Source organism: Papaver somniferum, chromosome 1 (assembly GCF_003573695.1).
Source record: "Papaver somniferum cultivar HN1 chromosome 1, ASM357369v1, whole genome shotgun sequence".
NCBI classification, from domain to species: domain Eukaryota; kingdom Viridiplantae; phylum Streptophyta; class Magnoliopsida; order Ranunculales; family Papaveraceae; genus Papaver; species Papaver somniferum.
Genome location: NC_039358.1, coordinates 235,466,527 through 235,491,989, shown reverse-complemented (window position 1 = coordinate 235,491,989; position 25,463 = coordinate 235,466,527). Strand labels below are relative to the sequence as shown.

The window sequence follows — 25,463 nt, the reverse complement described above, 5'->3', positions numbered from 1 at the left end:
GCCTACCCTCCTTAATAGCAGAGAGGCGCCCGGTTTCTTTGGCAGATGAGGATGTGATTAGAGTAGCTATTTAATTAGTAGACATGTGGTTAGGGTATTCCTATTACACGCTTTAGGGGCTTAGCTCAGAACAAATGGGTAGTCATTCAGTGAATGTTTCTGTCTCCTAATTTACTTTGATGCATTAATTGCTAGAGACACCTGCAACTCCCCCGACCTTTCATTTCTCCTTTAAGTTACTTGATTTAATACTAAACATACATTCTTCTTCCTTCTTTTAAGTTACAAAGTAGAAATAAAGTAGTGTAAGAATGTAGGAGTAGTAAACATTAATCAAGAGTTTAATAATGAATAGTCCATGACTCCAAGAAAATTAGAATTTTTTACTTCAAAGTGTACTTACCTTTTTATAATTGGTCATTAAAGATAATTTTCTGCTGGATTTGGTCTCAAATTTTATTTATTTATTTTGTTTCTTTTTGCTGTTGTAAGTCGGTAAGGTAATCTGCAGTTCAGTTTGTCTTTCTGTAAATATTGATACGAGAGTAGTAAAATTCTCCGGTCGCCATACGAATCGACTTTGATTCCCTCTAAGTTCTTGTATGATGTTTTTTTTTTTCAAAAAAGAATAATCATACATAAAACACATGAAATCTCTTATTAGATTTTGTGTGTTCATTTGTCGTCGTACGTATGTCATTTTCAGCCGTCCCTTGCTAATAATTTTATAGATGATATGATGAATTCAGTGTAGTATAACTCAATAATTTAATTACTTCATTGCACAGTAAATTTATGAGCATTTGATTATCTTTGCAATTTAACTGGGCAGACATCAAATGTTAAAACTGATCAAACAAATAAAATTAATCAAGAGCAGTAAAAAAAATTATATTTTTGCTTTCGGTCGGTATCAATGAAACCGCCACATCGTATGGGTGACAAGAAATACAGTAGCGGTACCTAATACGAATGCTGTTGGAAACCGCATTAAAAGAGAGGATGCAACGTAATCAGAGATGTTGTACTTTAGGGTTCAAAAAGATTTGTTTTAGATAATTATTTCGACTCTCCCAGTCAAATTGGGATTACCACGGATTGTGAAATAGCTTATTACTCTTCACAAGAGGAGACCCTCCCGACCTTCATGTCATCGCGGTAAACATATTTAAGCACATATCCAACAACGGTTCATGCCTGTGAACCTGCTGGACCCGTGCCTCCCATTTTCTCAGCCCATCTAATCTGTCTCCATTTTATACCATTCAGGGGGTTAACTATTTTAGGTAAGTATATAGTTAATTTCAAAACACGTGTCAATCAAAGGTGCAGAGATTGTACCTATATTTGTCTGTAGGGCCCACTCTGCCATGTAAACAGACGGGAGTTTAAGATGTCTCTCAGTTAGTTGAGCATATTTCACCCACATTATTTCTTTGGGTGATTTACACCCACGGGATCGTATCCCGGAAAATACGCTCTTGACCCTACTACTGTTTGGCCGCGTATGTTAATTCTCCGGTGATGTTGGCTGCGTTGGACTATGTCAAAAATGTATGACTAAAGGTCAAGAAAGATGCAGTCCAACCTTTAATAACCAATATTCGGAGGACAGTCTGTGTGTAGATGCGAGGACTGTGTCCGTTTATATGTCGCGTTGAACTATGACAATCATCTTTCTTTTATGAAATTAAATTTTAAAACTGATATTTCAGCCAAAAAGTGATATTGAGACAGTGTAAATAAACAGTTTCTTGGGTGTGATTCATCTAGTAAGAATGACCTAGTCTGCATAACAATGAAATATTAAAATGCTGAAGGATCAAATAGCTTTAGACTTAAAAAATTTACCCCCTAAAATTGTTTTGGAAAGAAGATGTTGCATGAACTATTGGGTTTAGTTCGGTTGGTCAGAAACCTGATTCTCAAGTAGGTAATCAGCTGATCGAATTTGTGCTTAGGAATTTGGAGATCTCATAAAATATTCCTTTTATGTAAATAATAATAAAGTTCCGAAAATAACAAAAAAAAAAAGCAAGATTTTTCTCGTGAAAAATCACTTGATCCAAGATATTCAAATCATCAATTGAGATAACTTTCAAGTTTCTATACGGGATTTCCTCACTTATTGTTCCAGTTACCATTGACTCAGTAAAAATTCCACCCGAATCAGGTGTCCAAGTAAACTAGACATTGACCTTGTTCTCAACAATTTTGACCGAAACCCTAGCTAGCTAGAAACAAACCCAAACCGAATACCCTGAGGGCCTGAACAGTGATACACATAATACATCATTTCACTTGGCATTCCTTCTTCTCTCCCTAAGATTTTTCATCAGTAGTGATGATGTTGCAGTACTAAATACTCTCCATCTCCTCTTCATCAATGTGGGTCCCATATCTTTGATACTAATAGTATTTCACAATTATTTTAATTTTTTTTGTTGTTCTCTCTCAATCAATCTCTATACCCATAATTCATTCTATATCACTCACTATCATCATCGTTTTCTCTCTGTTTTTTAGCCGTGATTTGGTTTTCAAAGAGAAGGAGGCCATCTTTATATGCTTCACCTCTGCTACTTTCTAGAGTTCCCTCTCTCTCTCTCTCTCTCTCTCTCTGAAATCTCTCCTCTCTGAGTGAGTCCTCTACTACTACTTCTACTAATACGGGTGCTACTGCTACTACTCTGCTCCCTTTGTGTGTGTGCTTCCCTTTTATCTTGCTGAAATATCCCCTCTTAAAAATAGGAGAAGAGATTGCATTTTATCTATCTATCTGACTCCCCGGCCTGTTATTAAGCTCAAGACAGATACTACTTCCACAAAAATTTTACAGTCATCATCATATCATTCAGTACTATTTGAATCATTATTTCTCTTTCACCTCTCTTTTTATTTCTTGAACCCAAGAGTTGAATTATTGATTCATCAATCGCGAGGAGGAAGAAGAAGAAGAAATCAAGAAAAAGACGCGTCAAGAAAATAAAAGGTGTGTAATTTTCTTGTAGACTTTTTTTTCTTTTTGGTTGCTTCGATTAGAGTTGAGAATGAATTACGAACAAAGAAAAAGAAGATTTTTTTTCCTTTTCATGAAACCGAGAAATGAAGAATGAAAGACTTTTTCTTCTTCATATTTCCGAGTATGTACGTGTGTTTAGAGAGGAAGGAAGGAAGATCCATACGCTAGCTCTCTACCGCCTCTACCTATTAGAGCTAGGGTTTAATTCTCTATATTTTCAAGAAAATGGATTTTATTTGTTTTTGCTCGATGAAATTAATTATATTTATTGACGGAAAAACCCATTTATCAAAAATTAATAATCACTTCACGCGATCCAATTTGTGATAAGTCGGCAGCCAGGCAAATTCTTGAAACCCTAAATACACTCAAGTTTGAGTGAGCAATCCCTATTTTCTCCCAAGGTCCACTTTTGAATTTTCTAATTCTATTAGTAAAAATTTCAGTTTTGATATTTGAAGAGTTGTATCAAACTAAAATCTTGAGAGGATCTGAAATTTTTGAAAAAATAATTTTTTTGGTTAAGAGTATATATTTTGTTGATATTACCCTACCTGTATATGATAAATATACTCGTGTTTCTCATTTAGTTCAATTGAAATTTTTAAAATTCTAGAGAATATATATCATTGATTGTTTCTCTTTGAAGATCAAACAAAATATATATTGAACGGTACGTGAAAATCTTCATTCTCTGATTTCTTTCTTTGTGTACAAGATATTGGGGGTTGTATTTCTACTTCTAGATTATTCAGTCAATTTCATCTACTCTTTCAAAGAATAGGGTTTTGTTTTCTTCTTTGTTTTGATACCTCCTCCATGGTACGATTTATTCTTCTGAGAATTCAATTCATACCCTGATTTTTCTCTATCAGAGAAAATTCATTATTCCTTTTGTTTACCAATATGACCATGTTCTTGATAAAATTTACATATGTACCAAATTAAATTCTGATTTATTTGGTGTCGTATACTTTTGCTTTAATTCTCTGCTAAACCCTAGTGTATTGATTATTTTTCATTTCATGAATCAGGTTTGAAGAACCAATTTTGATTGTTAAATTCAGTGGTGGTATTGCAAAATATGGCATCATCATCAAACTCACCATGTGCTGCTTGCAAATTTCTCCGTCGAAAGTGTCAACCGGAATGTGTATTTGCACCGTACTTCCCACCTGATCAGCCACAGAAATTTGCCAATGTTCATAAAGTCTTTGGTGCAAGCAATGTAACTAAACTGCTGAATGAGTTACATCCAAATCAACGTGAAGATGCTGTCAATTCACTTGCATACGAAGCGGATATGCGTCTGCGTGATCCTGTCTATGGTTGTGTAGGTGTTATCTCGATCCTTCAGCACCAACTTCGTCAATTACAAATGGATCTTAGTTGTGCAAAATCTGAACTCTCCAAGTATCAAAATGTGGGAATTACTGGTGCTGCTGCACATGGACTATTTGCAGCGGCAGCCGCTGCTGCTCATCCACAAATGGGCATTGGATTATTAACAGGAAGGGACCCTACTCACCATCACCACCACCACCAATTTTTCTCTAGAGATCCTCATCAACAATCTCTTAGGAGTTTTGATGGTAATGGTGTTTATGATGCTAGTGGTCTTGTTGCTGCCATGAATGTTTCGTCAACCATTGGTCAATTAGGTCAATTTCATCAACCAAGAACTGCTGGAGGAGATGATAGAATTGGACCTTCTTAGAGTTTCTTATTATGTGGTTTAATGCTCTTATGAATCAAAATCTTTTACAAGTAAGTTCAATCTCATTCTTGTTAATTTTTTTTTTTTTTTTGAATAATTTGTTTTAGGCCTATTGATTGTTATGGTTCTTTATTAGACCTGCTGTTGTTAAATTAGGCTTCTTTTCCATATGATTAACAAATCCAAATATGGCAAAGACTTTGTAATTATCAAGTACTAATACTAAAGCAAAGAATTGAACTAGGACTTGCTCATTGTCTAGCCCTTAGCTATAATAATATTGTGATGTTTGATAGAGGAGTTGAGTGCGATAAGAGGGATAATGAAAAGTCAAAAACAAAACAAAAAAACTCATCATTATCAGTTTTATAATTTAAACAGAGAACCAGATATGTAGGGGGTGCTATAGCTAGAGTTTTGATATGACTCACCAACTAACTATAACTTCCTTCCTCCATCAAAGTTGACCTATAATATTTTTTTTTTTTTTTTTTTTTGCATTGTAAAATCAACAGACAGCGAAAAGATATGTCCATGATTTTGACCAATTTTAGGACTCTATTTATCCTCTAAACTAAACATGAATGTGAAACCTAAGATATTGTAGCTAGACTGGTAGTATCTACCATGCACCCACAATTTGCTATTGCTTTTTTATTTTGATAATACCTTGTATGTTGCATTTCAATTTAAATTGTAAGGTTTAGGAGCACACTTTACTGTTTTTTTAATGCAATTGTGTTGCCTAAGTAATTGGGTCATGAACAATTTTGTTGCTTCATGTCTTCTAATGGACTAATAGTTTGGGTTTCAGTTATTGCAGATGGTCTAAAGGAATGAAGTCTCCAGGGAGAAAGACGGATATGAAGATGATGAGCTTAATATTTTTCTATCTTTTTTCTTCTTCTCCTTAATGTCAGAAATCCATTGAAGGAAAAATAGGTCTATTATCATATATTTACACAATTACTTGGCTCCTTTTCAAGTTCTTATTTCTTCTTTTATGCACAAAATTTGTAGTAACAAAACTGTTGTCATCAATCTCTATTTCTACCCACTTTAAGTATCATTTATAGAAATATATGAAGTTTTTTTTTTTTTTAGAAATCTTTATGAATGTTAGGTTTTTGTTTGTTTGTTTTTTGAATTTTGATCCATTCATTCACACTGAAATATTGAACCTACTTACTGAACCCAATTCATGATGGAAATTTGGAAGATTCAAGTGAGTAGGGCCATACTGGATTTGGAAGATAGTCTGAGTAATCTACTAAATACAATGCATGCTCGAGAGAGATCTTGTTTGACATGCATCACTTATGTCTACATCCATCTCTTTGACAATAGTACAAAAATTACTCATCTAATAGAAAAGGCCAAATCCTAAGCAAATGCTCTTTTTTCAATATAGTCTTACATTTTGTATTTAAAGACTCGGTATCTATAGCTAAACTATAATGAAAGACAAATTTTATGGCCAATTTACTCAAAAGTTGTATAAAATTGGACTACAAATAGAGATTTTTTTCATCATTTCAATGTTTGACTTTATACATTTTTTTGGGTTTTCTGTTTTGTAGTTTTTGGTGAAATTCCTTTTCCCCAATATTATTTCTTCTTACTAAATTTGCCTCACACCCGTATATACACACAGTTCAATATCAATTGGTTATGGGCGCACAAGGCATTCTCATTTATACTCACAAGGGTTTTGATCTTCTTCAGACTATTTACACAAAATGAACTAGATAAAGTAACCCGATTCTTGAGTGAGATTTCTTACTTGGGTAACCCTCACTCAGATTAAAGAGATAAATTTATCTTTAAAATACGGTAAACTTAAGTTTGTAGTATGGATAGAGGATTGTGCATATGTTTGACCACTATTAACTTTAAGTCAAAACACTGGTTGATGATTTTGACAAGACTAATCCAATAAAGTGATGTTTTTCCTACTTTACATAGTAAAATTTTGATTATATGTAAGGTTACATAAATAGGCATACATACTCTTTTATAACTATTGGACTTTACACTTGATCATATGATGAAATACCCTAAACCCTACGGCTAAAATCACTAATCATGAAGTCAACAAAGATTGGGTGTAGAAGAAGTAAAAGAACCTGAGTCCCTGACCTGAATTGTACTCTCCTTTTATTATCTCTAGAACCAATTGTGAGAGATATGACACAATAAAACTCACTAGGAACACGGGTGATGGTACTGTATACTGTATTCTACTCCTCATTTCTCTACTTAATTGTTGGGATCTTCCAAATATCTATAAACTTAAATCTCACAATGACAAATACAATACACTCACACCAATTCATTGGGGGCAATTTATTACTCAATGACTATCTTAATTTGAAATCATGGTGTTCTTTTTTGTGAAAGTTGGACGCAACCAAGGGATAGCTAGAGATAATGAATTAGAACAAACAAACTGAATAAAGCCTTTACTGAGTAAGATGCATGATCAGATAATGTATACAGTAGCTAGGAAGGTTAGCAGCAGCTAGCTATAAGCCTAAACATGCAGAAAATTCTCTCATGCATCAAGCATCATCCTCCCAACAACACATAGAAACAGTAATAAAAACCTAGCTACTGTATTATAGGTAGATGCTGTTGATGGGATATACATGTCTTTTTAATCTCTAGGTCTTGTTTGATAAAAATATGTGGAGTCAAAAAGAAAAGAATGGGAGATGTCATAGACAAATGATGACGTACTTTTGTAATGATGATTTTATCCTTAAATGCACCTCGCACTCCTTTCCCATTTGTCATATCATCACATTTAATGAATCGTATCTACATATTTATTTTTTACATTTTTACTAACTAGTACTACTACATTTTTTTCACCCATGTATGATGCAAGTGTCAAAGAATGTACTCCCTATAGTAATTGGAAAATCAGGTGTGATGCATGACCCGTCACCCTCTTCAAAAGAATCACTTAAAGATGGGTTTCTCCTAACCTCTGGAGAGAAAATTTGGAGTTTCTCCAAGAACCTTGCTTCATTTGGGCTGTGAGTGTCATAGTTTAGTGGATCGATTTGTTTTTGAAGAATGATTTTTACTACATACATACACAAAAATCCAAAGGTTACATTTGAGGATTGACCACTAGTCGACCTGATGTTTTTGGTTTTGTTGTATTAGGCTAGAGTGAGCAAAACATGGTAAAGGGATCAAAAGAGGGTGGGTCGAAATGAAAGGGATTGTTTGAATGTTGTTGGAATATATTCATCGCAAACCAAATCAAAATTTCAAAAAAAGAAAGAAAAAAGATTATGCAAAAATTTCAGAAGTAAGCATTAATTTCGGGTTGTCTCTGTAGTCTCAGTAATCAGTACTCTCGTTTATGCAGCATCAGAATACCACAGCAGCAGCAGCAGTAGCAGCTGAGGGATGATCTCACAGTGTCTCTCCCTCTGACTGACCCCACAATGACACAATTGCAAGAAATTTCATTTCATTTATTTTTTTTATTTTTATTTTTTAATCTTCATTCAATTGAATGCCATTTTGCAGCATTTATTAGACAATGCCAACACAAGGAGAACATTTGAGGACTATTCAGAATATTATCAGACATTTCTTCTTCTCCTCCTTCCTCTCTCACTCCCCCCTGCCATGCTACTTACTGTCTCCTGCAACAAACTTTCTCTTCCCTCTCTCTGTAAAATGTGTGTTGTTTTTGATGGTCCTCTCCAGACCTCAGAGAGAATAAGACCAAGGACCCATCATCCTTGACTATACCATCCATCCACCCCCCTTTCTTCATCATTCCTTGAAATTTGACAAAACACACTTTCCTAAAACACAAGAACAGGAAACAGACAAGGAAAATACATAAGAGAAAGAATAAGCAAATGGCATTTAATTTACATCCCTTTTGTCTATCCATCATCTTTCCTTCTCAAATAACAAAACTCAAAAAACCCACCACCACCCACACATCCACCAACCAAAACATAAAACCCCATCAGTTTTTCAGTGTTCATAAGACTGTTCATCACTCACTAGCTAACATTCAATTCACACAATGCATTCACTATATGATGCCCCATGCCAGTGTTTTTCTAATTTATTTTAAACAAAAATTTGTCAAACAAAACTATTCCCTCAAAGCTGCTTCTTTTGAACTAACTTAGTGAGATGCTGACTGAGATGTTTCACCAGGATTTCCCTTGATAAAAAAACCAAAAATAAAATGGAACATAAAGAGTACATAAATCTTGGGTTTTCAATGTATTTACCAACTATGGTGCTGGTGCAGACTTGAATGAGTGCCATCAACATATTTCCTGCAATTACAATATGTCATACCAATATTAATTGATTGATACTGAACCAGTGGAACCCTATAAATTGATAAGCTAGAGGGAAAGCAATCACACATTCCCTTGGGTGTTTCCATATAACTATCTGCACTCTACAGTGCAACATGACAGTCATAATTGCCCTTCACATGCATATATGGATTATCTCATTATCATACAATTAATCATTGTAGATTATACTACATATGTACCATATACAGAGATTTTAGAGACTGTCAGATGAGGAATTCCGCCGGTAACCTCTATTCTTTACGGCCTTTTGGATGTTCTTCAAATACAGAACACTGCTAAGAATGTGCATCAAGTATCAGTGTATCACTAAGTATTGATATCTAGTACTTCATACGTTATGGAAGTATATTCAGGACCATTCATTAGGTCTTCTCTTTGGTCCCCAGCTGTATAAATGGCAAAAACAAAGAAACAAAGAACAAGAAACAACAGCCAGATGACAAGGAAAACAAAACTCTTACTTCTATTTTGTTTTTCTATAGAAATATTTGAAACTTGAAATGATATATTGTTTGAGGATCAAATGTCTATCAGCCTGACACTGAGAGAAAATAGAAGACTGGCTAACTGGTCTGTGTAACGTGTACCAGATGTCAACATGGTTGCGCTGACTTGTTCTTCGCCCTTGGCCCCTTGCTACTTGCCTGGTTGTAAGCGTGAGTCCCACTTTCAACCTACTAAGCCGGAAGAAGAACGGAAGAAGGATTCAAACATGGATGTATTTTATAATGTAATACATCCTAAATAAAATTTAACCAAAATTGTAAACTTCGTAACACCTTATTTCCTTTACTCTAAAATTGTATTTATAACATTCCCACAGGCGATACACCTAAACAAACAATATCAGATCGTTTTACCAGGCAGACTGAAGTAAGGATAAAACTACCCGTACATAATTATTCAACTCCTACTACTTAGAAGGTTAGACTTCTTGGTTTGAAAAATCCTCAGTTTGCTTACACTGGTTTACTGTCTTAATTTCCAAATTCAGAAGTATAGTAGAGAGTTATTATCCATTTCTATTTAACATTCAGCAGTAAGCCAGTAACATCACTCATTTATGTCAGCATGTCATGGTTAATGCAGAAATGGCTATCCAAGAGGCCTTAAAAGACAAAATCATTAGCAACTTAGGTCTCGAAATTTACATGTAGGTAGACAGAACTAGATAACTAGCTTAAGAACTTCATCTTGTGGTTCATAACAAAATCTACTGTGTCTCAGTGTATCATATTACTTAAATATATCTATATACATGCACAATTATCGATCTATTTCATAGATTCCGTAGGCACGGTAGACCATCATTCACTTTAACGAGGAGGTCTCTGCAAAAGCGAACTTAAGAATGTACTTGAACTCTACAAGGGAATTGAGAGAGGAGGATATAGAATGTGTACCAGCATGGAAGACTTAAACGATAGCGCACCAACTCCAAGACGAGGATCTGTCATCATACTTGAGCTTCTGTGACCAGCCATAGTTCAATATGCTTTTCCAGGAGTTTCTTGGAGATATATCTGATGCCGAAGCTGGAAGAGAGAATGTGGCTATCTTTCTGGAAGACAATGATGGAGCACAGCCTAATTAGCACATGAAAACAAGTAAAAGGATTTGTCAAACGGACAAATCGATCAAAAAAGCAAACTTGGGAAGAACGCCTCAAGCCAGCAACTGAAAACTGATAAGAGTGTGATGAGTTTAATTCAAGCACATTTTTTCGTTCTTGGACAAACTAATAGAGAACTACTACAGAGTAAACCCTACAGGTCACCAACCTGATTGGAAGGTTTTGAAGTGTGAATAGACAATATCTAACTCTATAAGAAGTTACTAGGGAACTTTCAGAATATAGGTACCATTAAGCTTTACAAAGCATCAAAAGAGATTATCATGTCAAAGGTATGCCTACTTCTTAATTTACTAAAAAAATTTAAGCAAAATGATATGACAAGCACCAGACATAAAGAGAGATGTAAGATAGTAAATAAACAGATACAGCCAACTCAACTTACCGTAGACAAACTTGTCAGATGCCTGAGTTATTCAAAAGCTCTTAACCGAAATTCCCATATATCTTGCGATTTTGTGTTAAGTAAATCAAGCGACACTCTGAATCTTCTTAGAAAAGACAGCCCAGAGTCTATGAAAATTGCATAATTCCTGGAGACTTGAAAAAGAGAGCTGATGTTTTGCCGCTTATTGTATATATCTACATCCGGCAGTATAAGTTTCATCTGTTGATACATTCTTGTACTTCCCTGGATAGTACTGTCCTGTTATTTACTCATCTGACTATATCAGTAACTAAATTAAGATCATCTTCAGACATAAAAGCATTTTCTCCATTCCGACAACCAATCCAACTATAACCCGGATTCTTTTCAATCCCTCGTTCACACATTAGTTGCCTAACAGCTGATGCATCATCCCATCTTCCTAAAGATGCATATAAGTTGGATAAAAGCACATAAGGGGCCGAGTTTTGTGGGTCCAGCTTGAAAAGTTGTTCTGCCGCTCTTCTTGCTAAATTTACATTAGCATGAACTCTACAAGAACTAAGCAAAACCTCCCATATTATAGGATGATTTTTATATGGCATCTTATCAATAAGAACTTCTGCCTCAACAAATCGCCCAGCTCGACCTAAACAGTCAATGACGCAAGTGTAATGACCCACCAGTGGCTCCACGTTTCGTTGCATGGAATCCAAAATTTCCATTCCCATGTCAGCTAACCCAGAATGGCTACATGCTGTTAAAACTGCAATGTATGTTATGGAATCAGGTTTCTCGCTGGATCGAATTAAATCTTCAAAGAGTTTAACAGCTTCATCTCCATATCCGTTCTGTGCATACCCATGAATCATTTCATTCCAAGCAACAATAGATCTACTTAACATGTTATCAAAAAATATACGGGCACCATCAACGTCACCACATTTTGAATAGACATCAATAAGAGCACTTCCTACGAAAATATTATTTGTATATCCATCTTTTGTAATCTGAGCATGTACCTGTTTCCCTTGAGATAAAGAAGCCAATCCAGAGCAGGAGTTGAGCACACTTGCATAAGAGAATTCAGTTGGGATCATGCCACTTTTTCGCATCTGCTTAAAGATGGTAAAAGCTTCCGGATTAAAAGAATGGAGAGACAAGCCAGTAATCATTGAATTCCAACAGACAATATCCCGTTCCGGCATTCTATTAAAAATATAAATCGCTGTCTTAATATTACCACATTTCGAGTACATATCAACCAATCCACTTGAAACAAAAATGTCACCATGGAGATTCTGCTTGATTGAAAAAGCATGGACCTGCTTGCCATACTCAAGGAGCCCCATTCCAGTGCACGAACTGAGAATACTGGCTATGGTGGTTCGATCAGGTCGTGTATTTAAGAACTGCATTTCTCTAAATAAGTTGATTGCCTCCCCATAGTTTCCAAGCTGGGAATAGCCAGAAACAATAGCATTCCATGACGTTATACTTGGATTTGATAACTTACCAAACATTTGACGACCAGTTTCAAGGTCCCCGGATTTGACACAGGCTGAAAGAGCATTTACGTAGGTGACCTCATCTGGTTCAAGACCATGGCAACCCATCAATAATACCATTTCTAGAGCTTTGTCAACTTTCCCTTGCAATCCATAACCAGCTATTAGAACATTCCAAGAAACAACATTCGTTACTGCCAAACTAGCGAAAAGCATCTCAGCATTTACCATATCTCCATGTTTTGCATACATGTCGATCAATGAATTGGCTACATGAAGATTTGTTTCAAACCCAACTTTCATTATAAGACTATGTACACCTTGTCCATAAAAATTACGAGATGAGAACACAGAATTCTCATTTGGAAAACACGATTCTCTTTTAGCACAAATACCAATAATACTCGAAAAAGCGATGGGATCAATCCGAATACCTTTTTTATGCATCTTCACAAACATTTCCAGTGCCTCATCAAATCGATCTGTCTGTGCCAGTCCACCCATCAAAGCAGTGAACGAAACTTCATTCGGATAAGACATATCATCAAAAGCACGAATTGCATTCACAATACTCCCACATTTTGCATACATTCCCACCAGAGCATTTTCAACATACACATTACAGTTAAGACCAACTTTGATAACATAACCATGACATTTCCTACCCTCCTCTTCACCCTCAACCAAACTCCCACATGCACTCAAAACACTAGTAAGCGTAAAATGAGACGCAACAAAACCCTGTCTTCTCATCAAACCATACAACTCCAGCGCCTTTTCTCCATATCCATTCCTCACTAGCGCATCAATCACTGTAATATACGAAACATCATTTCTCTCAGGCATTTTCACAAAAACATCATATGCATCTTCTGCTTTACCAGCTTTTGATAATCCACCAACCATAGCATTCCAGGTATACACATTTCTACTAGGCATTTTATCAAACACCTTCTGTGCCGACTCCAGATTCTTACAAACAGAATATGTTTCGATTAGACGGTTTGATAAAAAGATATCTCCGAATAACCCATTTCTTAAAATTTGACAATGTAGTATCTTGTTTGTAATATGACTTTTCTTGTCTATACATGATTGCAAGAGATTGGCAATGTATGTTACCTTGCTTTCCATTTCATCTGTTTCAAGGAAACAGAGAGATGTTAGAAGAAATTTTGTAGAACTTCATCAGCAAGGTTGGGTCTTTAAAATGCCCAGTAATGATTCTGCCATTGATGTTGAAGTGAAACTCCTTGAACAAACATATTGGTTAGGTTGGAGAGGAGTCAACTTTGGATTGACCTTTTATGACTTTCAGGTTAAACGATTAGCTGGGCTTAGGATGTAAGATCGAACAGTTCATTATCTTGGGTAGGTGTTTGGTCCGAATCCACGGATTGGAATGAGCAAAAACATCCACATCCACATATTTTATCCAAACCAATCCGTATTATAGCGGGTGGATACACAACCCGTAAATCGATCTTTTTTACAGGTTGGATGCGGGTGATTTATCACCCATCCGCTAGATACCCAACCCAGAGGGAAGTTTTGGTTATACAAAAATATGAAGGATAAACTATAGCGTGAGCAAGGTACTTAGAAGCCAGAGAAATAATAAGATCAAAATGAGAGAGAGACAAAGTTGAGAATACTATGGACTCATTATGCATGATCACTAATCTTTTTTCGTCTGTGTTTGTTGTACATAATATTAATTTTAGTCTCTTATAATTACGTTTTGAAATCCGTCAATCCATCCGCATCCACCCAGTTCATCTGTTCACCCGTGAGTATTTTACTTGTTGGTAATGGACTGGACCTGGATGCGTTTCTAATATCCGTCATTTTAATAGATTGGACATGGTGGTACCAAATCCGCACCCATCCACCCATTGCCGATGCGGACACTGTTTCAAAAATCCGTTGAAAACCCACACCATTTCGTAAAATATGTGTGTAGACCATTAGTTACACGGACCGATCCATTATATATTCATTTTATTTCTGCTTCATTTATTCCCGAACTTTGAGGGCTTGAAATTAAAAGGTTGAGAGAAAACAGGTAACTGTATTTTTATTTTTGTAAAATAAAATTCATCGGGTCATCAAACATCCGGTGCATCCGTCCATCAGTGCGTTCATTGAATTCTAGATCGGATGCGGATGCTAAACTTGAATTCATCAAGTATTAAATTGGATGTGGATCAAGGCTAACACCGGGGCAATCCTGACCTTGCTCACCCTTACGACATTGGAACTAGCCAATGAAATAAATCTTAAAGAAAATATTAAAACAAAAATAAATTGATGAGACGCTGAGGACTTCCAAAGTAGTAGATGTAGAATTCAATGTTTTTATTCATTATGCTTAGGCAGAAGAAGAAAAGATGCATATTTGCTTTTACATTTGCAAGAATGCACTAGTAATCTAATTATAGTTCATTTTGCAATACTAACATATGCGTTCCATGTATTTTCAGCCCATGGATGAAGGTCGGTGAAAGGTTGAGGATTTAAATTAGGATTTTCAAGCAAGTCCATTGTCTTTTCCCAGCACATCTTGGTAGTTTTTACGATTTCTTTGCAGAACGCAACATCTTTCTTGCTTGGCAAGGTCTTTGTTTCTATAAGTTGGTCCAAAATTTGTGAAGAGTCTCCTGAAATAATACACCGTTCTGGAAATGTAAATGCTTGAGGCTCAGGGGAATCAGCTATTGATGGGGCTTGTGCAGGAGAATTTGCGAGACTGATACATCTGTCCCAAACATTTTCAGCCCAAGGATGAAGACGAGGAAAAGAATCTTCCTCAAATATGTCCATTAGCTTTTCCCAGCAATACTTAGTACTTTGTATAATTTCCCGACAACATGCAATATCCCTATGGGTCGGCATGTTCCTTGTTACTATTAGATTTCCCACAAAGTCTGCACATGGTCGTATCACTCTGCATTGTTTTGGAAATGGATTTACCCATGGTGCCTCTGCAGAGGAATCATCATAGTCGGTATCCCTCGCACCACTTATAGAAGTTAATATCAATGCATGAACAATAACAGAAAGGGCCATAACTAATGAAACATTGATCAACTTCGCCGTGTCTTTTGTTTTTCTCACTTCTGATGTGTTGGGATGGATGATTCGAATATTGATTGCTTGATGTAGAAATGGATTCAGTCTGCTTCTTTATATAGAAATTCATAACAGTTAATGAAGAGATATATTACCTAAGGCTGCTTCATTTTCTCTTAAATACTCATTAAAATATTAGTAGTATGTAACCCATGCCACGCACCGAGACCGATGGGATCAACTAATTTAGTGTGGCGGGGCTTTGCCCCGCTCCCGTGGTCAAATTCATTAAATTATTTTTGGTATGATAAATCTAAATTTATTTATTAATTTTTTAGGGGGATACTAAAATAATTTTAAAAAAGTTGACTCCACAGAGTTTGGATTTAAAATAATTATGTTTTTTTATGCTTATAAACATTTGCAATTAAACATAACTACACGTCTTTTTTGTCCAACTTTTTTGATTAACAATTGTATTATGGAACGATTTAATCTCTAAAAGTTTTAGAAGATATAGATATATATCACATGAAATTTGTGAAATGTAATTTTCAAAAAATAAATAAAAAGAAATGTGAAATGCTAGAAATGTGCATGCAACATTACTGCACAAATAGTTTTATTAATGTCGAGATTTTGAAGTCGATCCATGTAACAGTACTATGTTGAGTCCAGTTTTGCGTAGCAACTTGTCAGCGTTACATGTTTGTTGGTGGTGTTTGAACTACTACTTAAGCGTAATTCCATGATACAGGTCTTATCCAAGATGGACACTGGTCTCCAAGAAAGAACGCCATGGGAGCACTGTTAATGATAAGATTTGCGTCCATTTAGTTTAAAATTATCACAATATATAAAAAAAAAAAACACTTCACTGCCTTCTTCATCTATCTCGACCAATGGTGGCATGTCAGGATCCTTCTCCATAATCTCATCATGTTCATCCAATTAGATAAACGTCAGCATGTCATCATCGTTTTTTATTGTGTCATACTTTTTTTTTACCAGTTCGTTCTTAGTAGGTGTCTGGAGTTGTTATTTGTCAGGAGTTGTACTTACCCATTAATTTGTGTTTGATACATATGCTTTCTCTAAGGCATTATCACAATGAAATATGGCATGGGATTTTAGAGTGAGGTATATGAAGTTTCTTTCTTCAAGTTCGAATCTAAAGACTATTGATTTCCCTGTTGCAGTTAATATTTCTTCTACGCAGTCTACCCGATTTTTCAGCAAAACAAAATTAGTTTTTAAGAAACTGCATTTTTTTTTCTCGCAATTTTTTCCCCAAATTGTGCTTATCATAAACATTATAGTTACTTTTACATATATTGTTGGAAATGCCATCATTTTTTTTACTATAATATTGCTATCTATAACCACTGCAGCCGTTTGTCCAATTGATAAGAATATACTGTTGTCATTACTGTTGTGTATGCTATGAAATGGAGAAGATAGTTGTCAGAAAATATGTATTACTTTAGTTGTATTTGCTTTATAACATGTAATAAGAAATATATAGATATTTAAAACTTACTACCTTTGTTTCGGAATAATTGGCTCTACACGTCTATTATTTAGAAACCGAGAGAATAACATTTGTACTTGTTACCGATGAATTGGTGACTGCACGTTTATTGTACCATGATTCGCCTTTCATAAGGGAAGCACCCAAATTTGTAATCACTCGATATAACTTGTGATGAATGCGGGGTGATGGGAATTGGCCCCAATATAGTGAGGCGGGGCTTCACCCCGCACCAAGGAAGATTTCAATTAACAATATCATTATGTCAACGAAGCAGTTTCTTTAAGGATTAATAGTCGGAATAAACCTCGCCAATTACTATTTAAAATGTCCAAGATCAAGAAACCATCCTTAAATAAATCCATTTAAGAATAAACCTTTCTTTCATACAATTTTCAAAAAAACAAAAAGCATGTAAATTATCTAATATACTGTAACAAAATAGAAATAAAATCAAAATGATAACATCATAGGACTCTGCTACTTCCTGAGTCTGACGGGAACTTTTATTATTGCATGTTGACCTCTGCTTGCGCTAAAAGTGTTCTAATTCTTAAAATAATGGGTTCGAGAATGAACACTTCTGTTCATCTGTAAGCTTCACTGTGTTTGCACCTGTGATATTTACTCCACCTTATTTTGTCCTGCTTTGTTAGTCACCTAATTGAGGTTTTGAACTTCATCCTTCTCTTCATTACCATTCTTATATAATTCAACCAATGGATGCATGTCATCATCGCTGTCAATTTGATCACCAAATCTTCCTTGAACGATGTTTATAGTCGTTCTTTATCATTAGTGGACAGTCTGATTTCCATAGAGATTATTGTTAGATATGTCTACTAATGAGTTTATGATGATCTCGTATATTCTGGAGTGGAAGTTAACACATATGAGTTAAAATTGCTTTAAGTCTATGGGTCATCATAATTTATATTATAATTTTGTAGATAACATGATGGTCCCATACATTACTACATGGTAAATTATTCTGGTCGTGATGGCTTCACTTGTTCTTATTGGCAAGAACCCTTGGCTTTATGATCCCAAAGTTTTGCTATTTAAATTGACTCTTTCTGATTTTTATGGTAAAATGAAAAATTGATAGTATCTTTTCACCAAATACAGAGGGAGTATATTATATTACAGACATAACTAACAACTTAAATATGAGAAAACACATACAGACAGAAAGATACAAAAACATTTTATTTCGGGGGCTCAAGAAAAGAAAATAATATATAACAAATATCTGGAAGAAGATATGAGAGTCACAACTTAGTGAGCACCCCTTTGCTCTTATTGATTCCATGGGAGCCATTAACTTATTTAACTACAAATTTTATATTAGTTAGAGTGAGTCCATCTTGTTGGTGACCTCTAAACCTTGTCTTCTTAAAAATAATATTGACATTGTTGGCTTCCATTGGAGGCCGAGACAGTATGCTAGTTGCAGCCACTTGGTAAACTTTTAATTAAGTCTCACAACTTATTTTCACTAAGGGAATTTGGTAGCTTAAGATAGGTGATCAAATTGTCATTGATTTCTTTCAAATTACCTATGTTGTATGCAAATGTGAAAAGTATAGGTAGTATATATACACCTAGATTTTTCCCTTTAAATAAAACCACTAAAACATGGTGAGTAGGGCTGTCAATGGGTATCCATTACCCGGACCCGGAACCGGACCCGGTATATTTGGGTCCGGTTCCGGGTCCTAAAGTTGGACCCATTAGCTACTTAGGACCCGGCGGGTAATTACCCGATTGGACCCGAATTTAAACGGGTCCAAACGGGTAATACCCGTTGGGTACCCGCGGGTATCGGGTACTTATTCATTCTTTTATTCATGTTTTTAGCAAAATTACAAGTATTTTTGCTAGTTTTAGCTTTGATATTTTACTCATTTAAATTTTTTCTCTTACATTTAACCTTTATTTAGTACATTAATAACAAATAATAATAAATTTTTATAAAACTTACTTAAATCCAAGACAAAAAGAGAAATATATTAAGTTTTTGAGGTTTTTTAAATAGTTTTATTAAGACCCAATGGGTACCCGGAACCGACGGGTACCCGGGTATTTAAACGGGTCCGGTTCTGGGTCCACAAGTTTAAGAACCGGACCCGAAACCGTTAGGAACCGGACCCTACCATTATAAGTAGGCTCCGGGTCCGGGTCTAGTGATACCCGGGAGGACCCGGACCCGTTGACACCCCTAATGGTGAGTATTTTGGAGGAAAGATTAGATACGCCTGAAGAGAAAAAATCACCATTCTCTGACTATATAAGCATATAAGTCTATGGACATGTCAAAATGTCCCAGTATGATCTCTAAAGTAATTTCCACGAATCATGTCAATAATTAGATTCTTCCTTTCCACTTAAAATTAGATATCACACATTTACATGAGCGTATAATTGTAGTTCAGAAAAACTACTTGCTCTGTGAACTAATCCAATGATATTCAAAGTTAGCAAGCAACAAAAATGGTAACATTTAAGACTCAAAGTGAGATACTATCTTATTAACACGGTTCGGATAGCACTTGCAAAATAGAAGAGTTTATCACAATTTAGGATGGGGATTATATTATCAAATAGTTTAGACAGGGTACGCATCACTTGAGTTTTTTTTTCATTACCTTCTTCATGAAATTTGAAGTCCTAAACTGCATGTTTAAGGACTGATAAAAATAATAGATTTCTCAGACCATTGCCAGAGCAAATCCCCTCAACAGGTAATTTTAATATCTTCAATATGAAGAGACCTGAATGACCTTGTTTGATACATAGCCTGCTGAGTATTTTTATTCTCTATACTGAGTTTATATTGTCCCTCCTTTTACTTCTAATTCTCCTATCTCCATCTCGAAGAATGACACAACCTTCCAAGTTGATACTTCTTCCCGGCATGATATAAGACGTCCATGAACACCTTGGAGTTCCCGGTCCTTGATTCCAATACCTATCCAACCTTTTGTCAACCATACTTTCAACTTTACTACAACTATTACATGCGCGTCCTGAAACTCCTTTAATTCCTGCAATAAAAACAAAAAATCATGTGATTTCTCAGTACCAATTCCATGATCTTTATTATAATAATCAATAACTCCATTCAGCCAAAAAATGCAGAATTGGAGACTAAAATGACATACAATACAAAAGTGACCATGTTCATGTAGTAAGTAACACACAACTAAGAATACATATACGCTTATGACGTCAAACGATGATTTTGAAGCTAAGTAGATAGTCTCGGAAAGACTTACGTGGTGGAAATATAACGCCATAAAGCTAGTAGAGAGCAAGGTAAGGGATAAGTATTTCATTTAAGTTCTTAAGTCGCTTTCTCTCTGAGACACTATCCAACTTTTTATCTTATCATGAACTACAAATTCAAAGAATTAATCTAAATAAAAAGAATCTGCAAAACAGTTCATTAAACATAAAGCATGGCAAATTTATAACATGACAACCATCCAAATAATAAAAGACTTCCAATCCAAATAAAAAGAATGGCTACTAAATATTTTGGGGGATTTTAATAAAGTGCCACACTTTCAATTTCATGTTTAAGAAAGTGCCACCGTTTTTTTCAATATTTATAAAATGCCACACTGTTGAACTTTTCCATCCCATTTTTTTGAGAAAACGGTTAGTTGCCGTTAGTACCTATGTCGCAGTGAATCACCCATATAAAATGACATTCAAGCCCCTGAATCAACTAAGAATGTGTTAACCAGTGATTGAATGGAGAGTTAACTCGTGACTCGATACCGAGTTAAACAAATTGGAATCATTATTGATGTTCAGCATCCGTACGTTGGACACAGTTGAAGCATGAAACTTTGGAAGTGTGGTAGTAGGAGCTACATACGCTGCACAATCACACAATACACAGTTGAAGCAGGACAGTTTGGTGTAGAAGAACATGTCCTAACACCATAGGATAGATATGCTCAACATCCAGAAGAACATGTACTAACACCATAATATAGATATGCACTCCACTGATTCCTCATTAGATCAATTTCTTCATTAGATCAATTTCTAACAAAATACTTAACAAAATCCATGTCTTCATTAGATCAATTTCTTTCCTGTTTCTTCTCCAAAGCTTCTTTGTCTGGAGTTGTGTCGAGCAGATTTTTTGCAATTAAGAACTTCCTTTTGTGTATGATTATCTCCTTTTACAGATCAATTTCTTCAACGGAACCACCTGCAAATCCGAATCAAATTCAGACCCATCAATCCTTTCTAACACGAACTCTAAAAAACCACTTAATCTCATCCATTCATTACTCCAAATACCCATGGCAGCATCACCAACTTAACTGGTTTCTCGGCAAAAACTTGATTCAAAACCCTCACAAACTCGACAAGTTTGCTGCCGAATTCTAAATCCAGATAGATTAAACCTCCAAAACCAAAGTAGCAGTACCATGTCACTGTCGAATTCTCGCCGGAAAAGCAAAACCCATAAAAGACCCATCCATCACCATAATGAGCAGCCGCAGCTTCTAAATGGCAGCAAAACTTAATATCAGTGGAAGCAAAATCGTATATAATCTTACCCATTCAGCTAATTCTTCTCGGCTAAAATTTTTCTTGAATCAACCATCAAACCAGTTAATTAGCATGGCAGCAGAATCAGATCATCTCGAATTTATAAACCCTAATAAAATAAAGTACGAAATTAAAGATATGCAATTGAAAAAGATGGAAATCGAGTTAAACCTTATTCTTAAAACCACCTCAATTTACAAACCCCAAAATTTTCCAACGATTTTAGAAATCATGAATACAAAATTGACAAGAATTAATCATTTGATTTACGAGAAGAACTTGAAAAGAAAGATGTTCGGTGGTGATGACGCATGAGATAAATAACCAACTATAGATATGCTGATTTGATTTAAGAAGAAGAAAAAGAAGAGTATTGGAAGAACGGTGTAACTCTTCTCTGTTTGTTTAGTATCGATTCAATTGGGAGAGAAAAGAGATGATAAACTATTAGAGATTCCGAGGACAAATAAGTAATTGCATCATCAAAAGTTGACCAAGTCAATTATGAATGACCAACAATGCGGGCCTTGACGGAATTAGTAACCTGAGTGTCATTTTATATACATTGAAAAAAACGGTGGCACTTTCTTAAACCTGAAAATTGAAGTGTGGCACTTTATTAAAATTCCCAATATTTTGTTTACAAATTATAACTAAGTACACAATATCATGAATATTGTAAGATACAGATGCTAGTCAAGTAGCTTCTAGCTAACAATGACTTTGTTGCATGTGTTAACTCCGTTGGTGAGAAAGGTGTCAAAGAAAGCCAATTTCAGCCACCCTCCATTTTTTAATAGAGTAAACTAAATCGCAACCTAATGGATAATAGATCAAGTAGGATTAATAAAGGGCTTAAGATCACCCTTATCTATAAAGCTGTGTGTATATGTTTTTCACCCGTCATTGGCAGCCAGGTATCACATGGATTTATAACTTGAGGATTGATCGTATAGATTAGCAGACTTATAACCCACGGTGTTTAGTAAGTTCGGTCATAGGAATATGTTTAGTAAGGGCTTAACTATTCGGTTAGCTGTGATTAGGACATTTCTTTCTTAATTATACTCGGTTTCTACCAGATATTTGTTGGACATTATGTAATCAAGGCCATAGTGATTGTTTTTTTCCTTGAGCTTGGCTTAGCTGCATTTAGGACCTTTAGGTAAGCAAGGTATGCCATAATGCTTGCTCTTGTATTTCTATTGGATATTTAAGATTCTACATATTTAAAGTGCATTACATTATAGTAAGCCTAAGTCTCTGAAACACACAGCATATTAGAAACATGCCAAAATGATAATTCCCAAAAAACCAAGCTCAACAAACTTTTGGTTATCTGTCGTGGTCAACTGTGCATGTTACTTCTTTTGGTAATGAGTATTGCATTTTGTATTTTTATTTCAACCTTCGTCATGTTGCTTGCCGATCGTGAAGCTTCGTATCTCTTAAAGAGTTGAATCAACCCTCCATTCTTTGTTTAGATATAAATTAGTTGATCCCACACTAATAAGCTTTGTTTCTGCAATTAGATCTGCCAAGTGTGATAAAAAAAAAGAAAAAAAAAAAAGCCTTTGACTACTTCTTCAACGAACTAAGTACTAAACTTGAATAATCTATTCAACTAAACATCTTTAGCAACTTATCAGCCATTGCAGTGCTCTTACTGATGGTGAAATGACATAAACATTCTAATAAATCTTTTAAATACACTTGAACCTTATCATCATCAAACTTTATTGACAGCCAACAAAAATACACTTTTGGGGTCACCCCTAGTAGTAGTTGTGCTGCACAAGGAACTTTTATTTTTTGGGGATTTGTCTTTGGCGTGAATCCACTTCATGGAGACCCGTTCTGTGGTCAAAGGAGGGATCAAATGGGCTCAAATCAAAAAAATCGATACCTTGTCTACAAAAGAAATTGTACTTCAGTGTTTGCATGCTTATTAAAGTGTTTGCATGCATATTATTAAGAACATTTGCTACAAAACAGATGTATCATTTTCATTTCCAACAGTAACTCTGTTACAATCTGGCAAGCATGATTGGGTACAACCCAAGACTTCGCTACCATTTACAGAAGATGTGTATGGGGCCCGCGCCGTAGACATCCTTCATTTTTTCTTGATTAGCAACTTATTTTTTAGTTGATTGGAAAGTTTGGTGCGCTTTGGTAATTAATATGTATATATCTAATGTAAGAAATAATAAATCTGCTCATAGTAAAAGAACAACACAAAAAATGCTTAATTTTATTATGAAACGTGAGTTACATCACGGTCACACAAAATCATAGCGTGGAATCTACCTTGTTATTCAACTAAATATGATTTGTAAATTACCGTTTAATTAAAATATTGCGATACAACCAACCACAAAGCAAAGCCTAAATTCAATATATCTTACAAAACCTGTTTAGCGAGAATCCCTAAATTCAACTAATAAACCCTACCTGGAAGTGTCTAAGAATCCCTCAAGACTCGTGGCTTTAGGACCACTCAGCATATCCCTTCTAGAAATTAAGAGAACGTTGTGGATGACTAAATAATACTTGTATATTTATAATTCAAAACAGGCCGCTAACATGTGATTTAAACTCCATGAAACTCATGTACCCAAATCAGCAGCCAAAATATACTCTAATACCTCCTCTCACAACCTGATATTAGCTTTTTTCTATACTTTATATACGCTTCTAGAACTCCAAATAGCTCAAAGGGTGTAGATTCGGCTAAGGATACAATCAAAATTACAAAAGAATGTTGCACCCAGAAAACCCTTGCAATCACTTACGAAATGTACCCTTCTAACACACAACGCTCACCACACTGCTGTATCCAATCCTCGAACTGCAATGAGCACGTCATTCGTCGTACTTTTTATAAGCGTCTATATTAGCAGTACTCCATTACCACGTCGACCATACACATAATTTTTTATCTGATTTTATATTATCAAAGAGAAAACCTATTCAATTCAAAAACCAAAATTTAATAACTCATCCCATAATTACTTTAATCCCTAATTACGTTGTACAAATATATATTAAACCAATACACCAACACGAATATATCTGAATGTTAATTTGAATATATGCACACTCTACTACACTTACCGACATTATATTTGAAGACAACTACCATTGTTAAAATAGCGACCACACGGGGTACCAAAACCACCATAAAGTAGAACAGGAGAGAAATCAGAGAGATTTTCCCTCCACTTACAAAAATATATAGGAGAAGAAATATATAAGATCAAACAGTGGTGCAAGACATTTTTTTTTATTTGTTCTATTTTATCCTAAAAATTTGAGATGAAACTTATGAATCTTAGTATTACCTAATTGCCCTAAACTCTTTTCTCCTCCACGGCTCCTTCTCTAAGAAATATAATACTTAGCAGATATCCATGAGCAAAATTCTAGGTTACGGTTATGAAAGAAATTTCCATGTGTTCAGAGTCCATATTAATGATTATGGTAAAAGCAAAAAAAACAAAAAGAATAAATAAAAACAATACGAAATCGCACATAAAATATAAGAACTGTAGTTACCTTGTAATATATCGAAGTGGAGACATCAATGAATGATTTCCATGTTAGTTTGTTAGAATATGGGCATCCAACTCAAAACCATTTAGCAATGAGTGCAGCATTCTTAAGGA

General features: G+C 35.1%; 2 protein-coding genes across 7 annotated transcripts; one reads left to right on the top strand and one right to left on the bottom strand.

Annotated features, from left to right (window-relative positions):
* The first annotated feature begins 2,464 nt into the window (after positions 1–2,464).
* On the top strand, positions 2,465–5,787 carry LOC113319690 (protein ASYMMETRIC LEAVES 2-like). 2 transcript variants are annotated; one of them, XM_026567939.1, is made up of 3 exons: positions 2,465–2,992; positions 4,057–4,789; positions 5,563–5,787. In XM_026567939.1, exon 2 carries the CDS (start codon positions 4,107–4,109, stop codon positions 4,737–4,739), a length of 633 nt encoding a protein of 210 aa, XP_026423724.1. In that variant the 5' UTR covers positions 2,465–2,992; positions 4,057–4,106; the 3' UTR covers positions 4,740–4,789; positions 5,563–5,787. The 2 variants fall into 2 exon arrangements, with proteins under 2 accessions (XP_026423724.1, XP_026423718.1); XM_026567933.1 differs by having other exon boundaries at positions 5,554–5,787.
* Positions 5,788–8,219: 2,432 nt separating this feature from the next.
* Positions 8,220–13,895, bottom strand: LOC113319661 (pentatricopeptide repeat-containing protein At4g20770-like). Of its 5 annotated transcripts, none has more exons than XM_026567912.1 (5): positions 11,128–13,895; positions 10,513–10,695; positions 9,289–9,783; positions 9,014–9,061; positions 8,220–8,569 (listed from the first exon to the last, which is right to left on the bottom strand). In XM_026567912.1, the coding sequence occupies exon 1, from the start codon at positions 13,749–13,751 to the stop codon at positions 11,400–11,402; it is 2,352 nt and encodes a 783-aa protein (XP_026423697.1). In that variant the 5' UTR covers positions 13,752–13,895; the 3' UTR covers positions 8,220–8,569; positions 9,014–9,061; positions 9,289–9,783; positions 10,513–10,695; positions 11,128–11,399. The 5 variants fall into 5 exon arrangements, with proteins under 5 accessions (XP_026423697.1, XP_026423695.1, XP_026423701.1 ...); XM_026567910.1 differs by having other exon boundaries at positions 10,513–10,670; XM_026567916.1 differs by having other exon boundaries at positions 9,571–9,783; positions 10,513–10,670.
* Positions 13,896–25,463: the final 11,568 nt, after the last annotated feature.